Raw genomic sequence first — 13942 nt, 5'->3', positions numbered from 1 at the left:
CCTGATCAATGAGCAGGTGGCAACTAATGGTCGAAGGGCCTTTGCACAAATACATCTAGTGCACCAATTGTACCTGTTCCTAGATCAGGAGGTGCTGCTCATAATCTCTCATGCCTTAATCATTTCCTGAATGCACTTCAGAGCTGCAATTTAAGGTGCTGGTTGTGACCTTCAAAGTCTTACATGGCACAGAGCTAGAATACTTGTGGGACCACCTATTCCCATTTATTTCCATCTGTCCCAGCAGATCTGGCAGAGCGGGGATGAGTTAAACACTATTTTACCTGGTGGGTCCTAGGAGGCATGCCTTCTCTGTCAAGGCTTATGGAAGAAACTTCTAGAGATAAGGACAGTCCCAATCCTACAGGTCTTTTGAAGGGCTAGGTCTTCTCCAGACCTTGGGACCATGATGTCACTTGCTGGAGCTTTGGTGTGGATGTATGTGACATATGTACTCTAAAATATTTATGATGAAGGAACCTCAACTTGATTTCTGTGTTGGCTTTCTTGATTGTCTTTTTCTTTGCTCTTCATACAGAATTTCATTGGCTAGATGGCAGCTATATAAATAGGATTAATAAATTAAATAAATACACAATTAAAGAAGACAAAAAAAACCCTCACTCACCCACCTCCAAAATAAACCCTGATTCCAACTGCCTTATATCATATTAGTCTACTGAGGCCCTCAGCTTGCTTGCCAATATGGTGGTTCCTGAACACTCAGACTTGGGATACAGTTAGAGTAGGGAATATTGGGATACAGCCTGACCTAACCTGTGGTGGCTTTTTCTGTTCTTCCTGTTAGCCCATGGACGTGCTTTCAGGGTTCTTCTTGCAATCCATAAACAAAGGAAATGGAGAGATAGAAGCAAAGTAGGACAAAAATTATCAATATTAAGCTATACAGGTATCCCTGAACTACAACTCCCAGTAGTCTCTATAGGCTGGAGTTGCTGGGAGTTATAGTTCAGCACTAACTGGAGGGTTTCTCATCTCCTGTTGATTTTTCAAATTACCAATCCAGCCATCCTGTACCTCCAGGAGATTATGCAGCTGCAGTATCTTTACTTAACACCTTCATCGAATCAATATATCAAATGAAAAACTACAAGGCTGAACAAATATATCTCCTGCCGTCAAATATGTTTGCAACATTACCCACTGTGCTTACGGATGCTGAGCCATAAATGGAACTCAGGAGATAGGAATATATGGAATCACAGGCAGGAAATAAAGGAGAAAGAAATGCACACACATAACATTTAGGGGTTAATTGGCCAAACAGCAGCACTGCAGAGAAGTGATTCGAGAGGACAGCAGGTCACAAAATGAGCATGACTCAGTCAGTATGATCCTATGGCTCAAAAACCATTTGTCCTTTGCTGCCAGGATATATATTGTCCAATAGAGAAGAGCATTCCTTGACAAAAAAAAAAATAGGCCACTGCTACAGAAGGAACACGGAGCACTGCTACACAACAGCATCCCACAATCAGATGCTTTTTTTTTTATCTGAATAGCAGAGCACACCTTCCTAGATTCAGTTTTAGAAACTGGGAATGTGGATTCTTTAAAGATGCAAACATTCAAAGAGACAGAGTCATGAAATCATATTTTTGGAAGAGATCATTTAGGCCACTAAGTCCAAGCCCCTGCTCAGTGCAGAGATTCCAAGCAAAACATTCCAAGCTGTCCAGTTTCTGTTTAAACATATCCACCATGGGGAACCTGCTCTCCATCTTACTAAGTGGAGAGGCAGCCTTCCAGATTTATTTATTTATTTATGAGACTTATATACCGCTTTAAGTGCAAGCACTCTCTAGGCGGTGTACACCAGTAAGCAATGTATATATATATATATATATTTACATTGCCCCCAACAATCTGGGTCCTCATTTTACCTACCCCGGAAGGATGGAAGGCTGAGTCAACCTTGAGCCGGTGAGATTTGAACCACTGACCTGCTGAACACAGTCAGCTAAAGTGGCCTGCAGTACTGCACTCTAACTGCTGCGCCACCTCGGCTCTTTGGAAATGTTTTCCTAACATTCAGCTAAAAACTGCCTTCTGAAATAAATATATTATTCTATTATGGAGTTCTGGGTACTCCCTGAGCTTGGTTATGTTTTTTGCTTGAAACTTTCATTACCCAATTCAGTAATATCATCAGTGCTAGGGAATGTGGAATTTACCACCACCCAAGCTGGCAGGGCAAGCTATTGCATATAAACAGACAGAAAATGATTATTCATATGTTACCTATATGGATAATGAAATGTCTGCAAGCCAGATTACCCCAAACTTGACAGTTTAACCTTGAGCTACAGATATTTTCCTTTCCTGGATATTATTCTATGTTCTGCACATTGACATTATACAGAAAAAAGGTAGATGCATTAGGTCTCCTTGATGAGGATTTAAAATAAATAACTTGAGCTGGAGTTATAAAATGGGGCTAATGTTTCTGAGGATGGTGCTTCTGCTCTGCCCAGTGTTTCTGTACCACTAACTATCCACAAAATATTCAGAGCTGTAATGGTTCTACACTTCCCAAAGTGGGTGGACAGAAGAGAGTCTAGAATCAGAAGATCCTATGTTTCAATCCATGACTAAAACCTATTATCCCCCTTTATTATTGTTATAAATAATTCAAAGGGAAGAACATAATTAATATAGCCAACACAGTGCTAGGCTGCATTAATAGAGGGATAGAATCAAGATCACGTGAAGTATTAATACCATTTTACAATGCCATGGTAAGGCCACACTTGGAATACTGCATCCAGTTTTGGTCACCACGATGTAAAAAAGATGTTGAGATTCTAGAAAGAGTACAGAGAAGAGCAACAAAGATGATTAGGGGACTGGAGGCTAAAACATATAAGGAACGATTGCTGGAATTGGGTATGTCTAGTTTAACAAAGAGAAGGACGAGGGGGGACATGATAACAGTGTTCCAATATCTCAGGGGCTGCCACGAAGGAGTCAAGCTATTTTCCAAAGTGCCTGAAGGCAGGACAAGAAGCAATGGATGGAAACTAATCAAGGAGAGAAGCATCCTAGAACTAAGGAGAAACGTCCTGACAGTTAGAACAATTGACCAGTGAAACAACCTGCCATCAGAAGCGGTGAATGCTCCAACACTGGAAGTTTTTAAGAAGAGACTGGACAGCCATTTGTCCGAAATGGTATAGGGTTACCTTCCTGAGCAGGGGGTTGGACTTGATGACCTCTAAGGGCCCTTCCAACTTTATTATTATTATTATTATTATTAGTAGTAGTAGTAGTAGTAGTAGTAGTAGTGGTAGTAGTATTACTCCTTCCTCCTCCTATTTTCCCCACAACAACAACCTTGTTAGGTGAGTTGGGCTGCAAGAGAGAGTGTCTGTCCCAAAGTCACCCAATCAGTTTTCATGACTAATGTGGAACTAGAACTCACAGCCTTCTGGCTTGTAGCCTGGCTTGGGAACTTTTCTATAAAATTGATAATATTCTTCTATATGGATTGGCACCACCCTGAATGGATGCAGCCTTTCTAGACAGTGAACAACCAGTTGTACTGTGAACATGAACTTGTGAAATGTTGCTGATTGAATAGAAAAACTACGAAATCTCATGTGAATGTCCTAGGATGGGGGGGAGGGGCAATGATGAGCATGATGATCATGATGATCCTCTTCCTCCTCTTTTCAGGATTTTACTCTGCCATTTTCCCCCCTAACAAGCACTCCATGGGCTAGTTTGGACAATTGTCCAGTGAGCTTCCATGACCGGGAGGGGGGGATTTGAATTTCAATCTCTCTGGTCCTACACAAATACCTTAACCACAACCATTGAATCTGACCAATGCAAAAAGCTGAGAATTTCTTTCTAATTTGTTGGAGGAACAACTGCAGATATTTCATAATCAATACATAAAGAATCTGAAATAAATTCACATGGAGAAGAAAGCAAAATTGGCAACTTTTCTCTCCCCCCCCCAGCCCAAAAGTATTGTCCAGGTTGCCCATTGTGCTATTTCTCATATCACCAAGATAACCTTCTCCCTGAGCCATCCATATCCCACCATAGTTTAGTGGCAACTTCTCTGTGTGTGACAATAATCGTCGCCCAATCTTGCAACCAGTGACCCATCATCTCGAAAACTAAATCACCCACAGCCATGACTGACAGAACAATAAAAGCTTCCTTTCACGCTTGCACCTTTGAGCATTCCAGCCATGACCTCTTGAATTCATTTTCCAAATTAGGGCCCCATCACCTGCTGCACTATGCGTTATCATCTGTCATTCACCTGCTATTTTCACCTAATCAAGCTGTTAATCAATCCCACCAAATATATGTTTGGGCTATTCACTGTAAACCAAAGGGAGTCTTTAGTCATCTTTTCATGGCATGATTGAACAAGTTTGCTTAAAATCAAGAAGTTCAAGTAGGAGTAAAGGGCTGTGAATTCGTAGCTCCTAATCAACCATGAGCAATTTTCATCCTAACTTGTCTCTCTCAAGGCTCCTTCCCAGCAATTGCAAAAAAAAAAAAAAAAGTTGCTAAGAGACAGGCAATGGTTGAATAGTATTCTTTGAAATAGCAGCATGTTACTACCCAGTGCAAAATTTGCTGTCCAGCAGAGAGTTAGGCACCCTCAAGTGGACTGAAATTAAAGGTCTTGGTGATACCTAACTTTCTATGACATAGGAGCCATTGCACTAAGCTATGTTTTGTATTAATTGAACATGGCCAGTTTATATACTACAGAGCAATCGGCATAGTTTGCTAATTGGACCAAATCATAATGACAATTGATATTGTCATTAATCAAAACATTAGCAGCTAGAGTAGAATGACCAGCCATATTCACATGGCACACAAAGGACAAGCAAAAAAATAATTAAAAAAAAGATTTACAAGCTGTGTAAAATTGAATAAGAATATGCAAAATAACTTCATATAAGATGGTCTTAAATTGTTCTTGAAATCAATTTAATGAGTAATTGGTCACACTTAGACAAATGTAATAAGAATCATTAATCATAGTAGACAATTAGTAGGAACTGTTATCAAATTTAAAAAGTCCATTCTTGTGATAGTAAAATAAGTTCTAATGTTTTAAAGCCTTATGTGAAGAGAAACCCAAATTTTGGAAGTGATAAAAATCCATGTGATGGTTACAGTATATCCTTATTTATATGGGCTAATTTAACACAATTAATGTTAGCTGTAAAAAAAAATCCTAAGTATATGCTTTGCTTTCTCAAGATGCAAACTGTTGACTTGCTCTGCCATCCTGGCTGCAGGGCAAGAAATAACAGTCAAGTTACAGGAAGGCAGTTATGAGTATCTGGAAAAACATCCTAATGATAATGGCAATTTGATGGTGGAACACAGTTAGTTACCCACAGAGTTAGTAGATTTCTCTTCTCCAGATGGGTTTAAACAGAGACCTGACAGCCATCTGTCAGGACTGCTTTCAAATGGATTCCTGCACTGACCAGAAGTTTGAATTTAATGGCCCAAACAACCCTTTTTAACGCTCTGATAGTACCACATCAATACATTAGGAGATCACGCTGTTTGCCGTAAAAATAAATGAACAAATGGGTAGATTTTGTAATACAGAAAGCAGGGCATCCTGGTGGTGCTTTTCACTGACTGAGTGACTGACTGACTGACTGATTGATTGATTGATTGATTGAGCTGAAGGAGAATTTCATCCATTCCCAGTATGTGTGTATACACTTTGTACATAGTTTAATGATTTTTAATGATTGCATACTTTAGTAGCATTCAACGGCTTGATGATTTTACTCATCTCATTGGACATATTGCTGTCACTGATAACCTGGTGTTATGTTTTATCACACTGCTGCTTTTTTACTTTTATGTCAGTGGTTTGAAAATGTGCCATAAACTCCACATATATCCAGGGATAAGCTATGCCAAACACAGTAATGGGCACAGTAATATTCAACAACTAAGTCTTTTTAATATCTCAAGAACATCACACAGTTCTTGAGAGATTTAAAGAGGGAGATGATAGCATTTTCTTAATACCTGAAGGGCTATCCCTCTGAAGATGGACAGGTCTGCCCTGTGTTGATCCAGACAGCAGAGCTAATACTAATGGAATGCCTGCTAGAAACAGCCACATGAAGCATTGCCTTTATTTACAGAAAGGCCTCTGGGCCCCATAAAGGAGATAAAGATTCCTTCTAGTGAGCTCAGCTTCAGGTGACTCAAGGATGCGTTCATGTAGTTTTCTCAGTAACTAAATAAAGTCTGACCAGATTGGCTAAATTTCTAGAATTATGAAGAACTATCTTGTTGGTTGGTTTATTTTTCCTTGGGTTGCCCTCTGTCTGTTTTCAGTCTCTGGTAATCTTACCTTTTTTCCAATTTTGGGGGGCTAATCTGTTTCTCTCCCATAGAACTACCATATTAGGGTTGCAAAATTTCAGAAAAAAGCATTGAATGGCAGCAAGGGATTGAACTACAGTATTCTGTTTGCTGCATTCTAGTGATCATCCATTTTAGTAGCCCCCAAATATTAGCATTTCTCTCTAATACTTGGAACAATAAGAATTCACGTAGGTACAATACAGATATGGGTCTCAAGGAATCTGAACCAAAGATCAGGATAGAATTAGAATAGAATAGAACTGGAAGGGACCATGGGAGTCTTCTAGTCCAGCCCGTTGCTCAAGCAGGAGAACCTATACCATTTCAGAGAAGTGACTGTCTAGTAGTGAGTCTCATCTTAAAAATTTCCAGTGATGGAGAACCCATGATTTCAGAAGGGAAGCTGTTCCACTGGTTAATTGTCCTCACTGACACCCTCCAGGACTTTCTTCTTCCTCTTGGCAGTTGCCAGTGCAAACTTTTAAAGATCATTACCAGAAAAACTGTTGCTGCCATATTCTGTCAGTAAACCCAAAAAACAAAAATCCCATGTGTCTATTTGAGTAAGGTCATAGGGAGAAAATACACACATGTATGAAGAATTGTATGAGTGAGAAGAGATTGTGTAGATTTGTTGAGTATACTAGCACTATTCCTTATTTTTACAAGGTTTTTAGTTGGAAATCCATTGAATTGTAAAAAAAACTCCTCAGCAGTTGCCCTACTTACTTTCATCATATCCTCTTTAGATTATTTGAATGATTGTAAAACCTGAAGTCAGCTAAGCTATGGCTAGCATTTTTAACTCAGTGTGGAATCTTAGAATTGTGGAGTTGAAAGGCACCTCAAGAGTAATCAAATCCAATCCCCCTGCAATATGCAGGAAAAACAATTAAACCATCTACTAGGGATGGCTGTTTTCAGTTTCTTCTTAAAAACTTCCAGAGACTGAGAACCCATATTCTCCATAGGTAGAATTTTCCATTGTTGTACAGTTAGTTCTTAACCGTGAAGTTGTATGTATGTGCAGTGCTTTTTTTCTAAAAAAAAAAAAAAAAAATGGTGCCGGAACTTACACACGTCATACAACCCGCCTTGCCTACCCTATAAGGTTCCATCCAAAAAAGGTGCCAGAACTCCGTTCTGGGCATTCTATGAGAAAAAAAGCCCTGTGAATGTGTGTTAGGGAATTTTTATGAAATCTACAACATGCCCTTTGTTTTGGGGTATAACACTTAACATGTGCTTTGCTTAGCAATAGAAAGTTTGTTCCCACTTGTCATATTCTAAGGATTAAGTGTTGTGGTTCTAGGCCCCAGATTAGAAATCAGACCAAAGCCAACTGGTCACTCTCTATCAATCCCAGAAAGAAGACAATGGCAAACCACTTCCAAAAACCCTTGCCTAGAAAACTGTAAAGATCAATCCAGGCAGTCACTGGATTGACTTAAAAGTGCACCCATACAAAAAACAAACAAAAAAAAACCATCTCTTATCTCCATTTAAAATATAGGATTTTTTTTCTTAAGCCTACTTTTTCCCAAATCTTTCCCCATTGCAACTTGCTTTTTTGCAGAATATTGCCTGATGAACAGATTTGTAAATTTCAAGAGCTTGCACATTTATGCAACCTTTCATTAGTTGGCCTAATGCAGTCATTGTTCTAATATGAATTTTAGAACAAGAATATCTGATATGCAGTCAGCTATGTTAGAAAATTAGTTTCAAATGTCTCCATCATCTACCAGGAATATTATTAAAAATGCACATTTCCTGATGTATTCAGAAAATAGTCTTAACATCTCTTTCCCTGGAGATGAGCAAATAACATTGCTGTTTAATGCATGCTGCTTTACACAATGTTCACTTCAAAGCTTTGGCAGCAGAGAGATAGGATTATGAAGAGTTTATAAGTCATCTTTGGATTATCAGAAGAATTTCCTTGCTTCTAGGCAGGGAGCACCATTTTTCAGTCTTCTGTCAAAAGGTCCTGAACCTAGTTGGGAGTCATTGTTCTCTTATTCAATGAACCACAGAAGAGAAGTTTCACAAAAGACAGAGAGAGACAAGGAGACAGAGAGAGAAATGAAAAGAGAGCAGATTCTCATGAATACTCAACACAATTTAGCCTTTTTAACAGTCTTGGTGGAAGGATTGCCTGGGGCTATTCTGCTAGATTAAGTGAACGTATAATTGCATAGCACTTTCTTCCTGGATTGTTATACAAATGAAACAAGCTGGGAGGGAAAGCATCTTCCACTCCCCAGCACCCGTGGTAGGCTTTCCCTAACAGTGGATACAATTCATCCATTGAATGTTAGTCTCTGCACCGCTTGCTCACAGATTGCTTGTGTTTGCAATAATGCTGACATCTCTCTTACCCTTCAAATCCATCCTCATAGCAGGCCTTATCTAAAATTTTGTGGCTTAATTTTTGAGTCCCCAGACCAAATTCAGCTGACCAAAAAACAGAGCTCGGTGTTCTAGTTGTCAATCTTTTCATCACACAGGTGTGGTGAAAGAGATGCTTGTAGAAAGCTGTAAAAGAGATCTGTTCATGAGTAGCTGCTGGGTCTTTTGAAACTGAAAAGTTCTGCTTGCTCAAACCCAAACCTGGTAGCCATTGGCCTCTGAGAAATTAATAGAAAAACTGATTGATTTTATTAGATTTAAGGCCACCCGATTCCTAGCTAGATATGGCCATTTTACACTATAAAAAAAAAAAAACTAACATGATATTAAGGTGAAGATAATTTCTTTTCCCTCCAGAATAGAGAGGTATACTATGTCTACATAATAAAATTCCATTTATCTATTATACCTAGTATTTATAGATCACTCATACATAAATATGCACAGTTCCATTTTAAGGCAATCTACAAATTTATTTTCTATAAAATATAAATTATAAATTCCTAGGGGTTAATCTCTTTTACTTCTGTTTCTATATGTCATTGCCAGTGTATTTTATAGTATCTTAATTGCTTCCAAGATTACATCTTTGCAATACAGCTATTGCAATTGCAACTAGTAAGATACTGAAAAATCTAATGATAATGTGTGATGCTTCAGAGTAGTTTCTAAGAAGGTGATTTGGAACATATGAAGTGCAATTGTAACAACCCTCTGCCCTTTTAAAGCAGCTGCTTTGTTTCCTGGATCACACAGCAGGTGCAGGGAAGAGCTATGTTTGGTTCTAGCATCTTTTTCAAATATTTCAAAATTTTTGCACAACATATTCATGTGCATGTATAAAATGAGAGAAAGGGAAAGAACCACTGTCTTGAGCTCCTGAATGGTTGTAACTAGATGATAAAGATAGATGTAAGCCGATCAGGGACTGTAACATAATGATCCAGAAGAATTTGATATATATCAATACCTGAAATGCCATCAAACATCAACATCTGCCTATCCCAGATCCTTGGGAAGAACTTGATAGGTAGATAAAAATGCCAAATCCAGCCTAAGCATAGGGCTGACTATGTGACAAACAATCAATCCATGCTGGCTAGGAAGGATGGGATTTATAGTCTGACACATCTGGGTACTTATTACTAACTTTTCAATATACAAAAGTACAAAAACAACTTTTTGTGTCATGTTTATCCTAATGATTTTATAGAGTTTGAATTAGAAATATATTATTAACTGACAGATTTAAGAATGCAACATTTTGATTTAAACATTAAATACGTATAATTAACCATTTTTGAAAAATATTTGTTTAGAATAGCCCATGAGAATAGATTTCTAAATAAAACCAATTGTTATGCAAACACAGTAATTCAATATTATGAGTTATAAAGCTCCCTAATAGGATAAATTTACCTTTATTTTTTGTTTAGAGTCATGCTGTTTTATAAGACATTAATAGACTTGTTTTGAATGTATATTTACATATATTTATAAAGCAGTGCCTTTTAGGCATGAACAAATCCTTGCATTCCTACAATACTCTTAACCAAATCAACACTTAATCAACACTTAGGAGATATATTTGCCCAGCATGGTAACTTCCATTGCATGTGCACACGGGTGTGCACACATAGGAAGGTTAGTTTAAGATTCAGTGTTTGTGCAATCCCTGGAAAATAGATTAATTCAATAACCAGATCATATGAATGAGCCAGTATATATCATCTTCCTTACTTTGTGCTCACATTTTTTCTCCCTAGTGCAGAAACAAACCTGAGCAGAAAAATGACAAATGATGAAGCAAAACACACATCTCAGTTCTTTTTTGCTTTCAGTTCACTTCAAAGGACCTGAAGCATGTCTTCACTTCTGATGGTCCTCCTAGATATAGCTGAAATTTTAAGCTCAGGTGATGGGTGCTCTTACAAAATGGTTTCCGGGGGATATGGGGAGAGAGACTTGACTGTTCACAAAATAGCTACTGAGGAGGCAAACCTGTGAGTTTATATCCTGTCATTTTCTGAAATCCCCCAAGATGGTTGTTTTCACCTCCTACTTACTTTGAGGGATTTCTTTCTGAGGAGGTGGGCATAGTCCTAAACAAAACACTTTCTAGTAACTATCAACTTTTTTATTTTCTAAAAATGCTGTTTCGTGTGGAACCAGCAGCATTTTTTGAACTAGAGGAGATGCTGGAGGATGGCTCTTAACTTAGTAACAGGCCAGTGTTTTTATTATTTTCATGTTTTAATGAAAACAGTAAAAACCAGAGAGCAAGTTGCCTTGAAGGCATCCAGGAAGGTGGCTGTTAGCCCTGTTGCTGCTTATGATAGCACATTGCCAAGCTTTTTCTTATTGGCAATAACCATTCTCTAATTTCTTCTCATGTAGCTTCCAACGTGACATCATGAGGATGCTATTGTGGGAGATCATATCATTCTGCTTGCTGGCCTATGCCCTCGGTGACTGCCGGAAGGACTGTCTGAACTGCCATAAACATCTGTACAGCCACCAAGATGACTTCAGCCTTCTGGTAAGTAATCCCAGCAATCGTCTTTGCTTACATCAGGGGTGGGGAACTATGGCCCCTTTATGATTTGTGGACTTCATCTCATTGGTGGGATTTAAATATGTGAACAACCGGTTCTCTGTGTGATGCTGCTTCTGGAAGTCCATTCTGGGCCTGAGCAACAAAAAATTAGCTACCGGTTCTGCCAAACTGGTGCGAACTGGCTGAATCCCACCACTGCTTCATCTCCCAGAATTCTGGCTCAGGAATTCTGAGAATTGAAGTCCACAGATCATAAAACAGCCATAGTTCCCCATTCCTGGCTTACATGTTACATGTTCATGCTCTATATATGTCCTACCTGCAGTGCAACCTTTTTTGAAATGCAGCTAGTTTGGTCTCACACACACACCCCAAAAAATCCCAAAGATTAGGGTTTCTTCCAGACAGGGATATCATTCTGGTAGCAAGTTAAGATAACTCTCCTGCCCTTCATTGACCAAATGACATCATAACTGGGTGCTTTCCATTGTGGTAATTCTGAAATATTCCTGTGTTCTGTCCTCCAACAAAAAAAATTTCCTTCAAATCAGTCTTGGCTCCTGGTGATTACATGAAGAAGTTCATGCAGTTTTTTTGGCAAGATTTTGGAAATGGTTTGCCATTGCCTATTTCCTAGGGCTAAGAGAGAATAATTGGGTCACCCAGCTGCTTTGTGCCTATGACAGGACTAGAACTCACAGTCTCCCATATTCTAACCTGATGCCTTCACCACTACAGCAAACTGGATTTCATGTGGTCAACAAATCACAATGATATCAAAATGGCAACAACTTACAACATGACATCATCATGACATTGTGACCCTCTGGCATAGATATGTAAGTCACCTTGTTTGCCATCATCAGAGACTTGTCATTGGTATTCTACCTTGCCCCCCCCCCGAACCCTTTGATTTTGGCTCTGGCATTATTTGAGCTAACGCTCTCCTGCACAATAGTTGCCATTGGTGCAGGAAGTCTTGAAAATGTGTAACCTTCCTCCCCTGGTCCCTTTGTTCACACTCTTAACCTCACACTCTGCTTTTGATTAATTTCCACTACAGATGTTCCCCAAAAGGCTTCAGCTTATTGGGGAAGACAATGCTGAAGATGTAACTTTCCCATCAGAGTAAATAAAGGGATTTATCTAAATGCATATTTAATGCCCCAGAGCCATTAACATTCTTCCAATAAGGTAAATCATTCAATTGGCCTCCTGTCTGGAAAGCTAAACAGGAAATGCATTTCTCTTTATTATATCTTCCTCCTCAATTGCTTAAAAGCAGAAGAATTTTGGTAAAGGTGTTTTCTTTCTCTGTTATTATGATCACTCTTCCTTTTTGATGATCATTTCTATTCCCTGTTTTGCTTGTTTTAGCAATAGCACATATAGACTTCTAAGGGGTTTACAGAGTCAACACAATGCTCCCAACAATCTGGGTCCTCATTTTACTGACCTCGAAAGAAGGTTGAGTCAACCTTGAGCCGATCAGGATCGAACTGCTGGCAGTGGGCAGAGTTAGCCTGCAAAATTGCATTCTAACCACTGCACCACCATAGCTCATATTGAATAGACCCCAAAAGATGAATTTCTGTATAATTCTTTTTATTCACATCACCACCTAGAAAATACATTCTAGCAGAAGCAACTTGCACCTTCTCCCGGATACAGAGTACACCTAATCATCTATTTTAAAAATGAAGTGAAGGCACACATTTAGGAATTTAAGAAGAATCCTGCTAAATTAGGCTAGGTTTCTGTAAGGTTTTTTTTTTTAATGTAGCTCCAAGGGCCATAGGGACTGACACTAAGTGATGTCACAGAAAAGATATGATCAATATTTTTTACCTTTTCTAGAGGAATCCTGATTTGTAGAAATGGAAAGGGAGCCAGGCCATCAAACCCCATTTTCTATCCAATATGGCAATCACCCTCTATGAATAATTGGCCTCATTGTGAAGCTGTCCTTACTATGGAGAAGTTTAATGTTTAATTGGAATCTGCTTTCCTATAATTTAAATCCTTTATTCTATGTCCTGTGTTTTGAAATGATAGAGATTTTGACATTCTTCTATGTAACATTCTTTCAAGTGTGCCTCACCTATCAAGATTATTTCAATCCTATTTCTATCTTCTACAGCACTGTTTCTTGGACTACGATCCTAGTATCCTGGGAGTTCTCCAAGACCCACTCAGGGGACCACAAAGTCAAAATTATTTGCCAGCCTATGTCGAAAAATAATACAATATTAAAATCCCATCAAACAATTGTGGGAAGTGATAGCAAACATGCCCATTTTAATTTTTAATATAGTTAATATTGATAAATATAATCCATACAAACAAAAGCACTTTGGGGTTCCTCCATAATTTTTAAAAGTGGGAAAGGGTCTTCAGAGGAAAAAAGTTTAAGAAACACTGTTCTACAATATTAGCTGCCTAACCAATGTTGTATCATAAAATTTGTTAAGCATTCCCTCCACTTAATCATGAAAGTTGTAATCTGGAAATTGAATCATGGTTATTAGACTTCTTTTCTTTTTGGTTTGAAATATTTTGCTCTTTATCCAAGTA

General features: G+C 38.5%; 1 protein-coding gene across 1 annotated transcript in view; it reads left to right on the top strand.

The window, feature by feature from the left end:
- Positions 1–13942, top strand: part of PNOC (prepronociceptin) — a 41961-nt gene that overhangs the window by 20130 nt on the left and 7889 nt on the right. The window contains exon 2 of the mRNA XM_039345896.1: positions 11209–11350. Within this exon, the coding sequence (XP_039201830.1) occupies positions 11225–11350 (126 nt within the window). The 5' untranslated portion in view covers positions 11209–11224. The remainder of the gene's footprint in view (positions 1–11208; positions 11351–13942) is intronic.

The sequence above is a fragment of the Crotalus tigris genome, unplaced genomic scaffold, assembly GCF_016545835.1.
Source record: "Crotalus tigris isolate CLP2741 ecotype Arizona unplaced genomic scaffold, ASM1654583v1 scf7180000017987.690289119674:8195010, whole genome shotgun sequence".
NCBI classification, from domain to species: Eukaryota; Metazoa; Chordata; class Lepidosauria; order Squamata; family Viperidae; genus Crotalus; species Crotalus tigris.
This window is presented reverse-complemented; position numbering and strand designations above follow the sequence as displayed.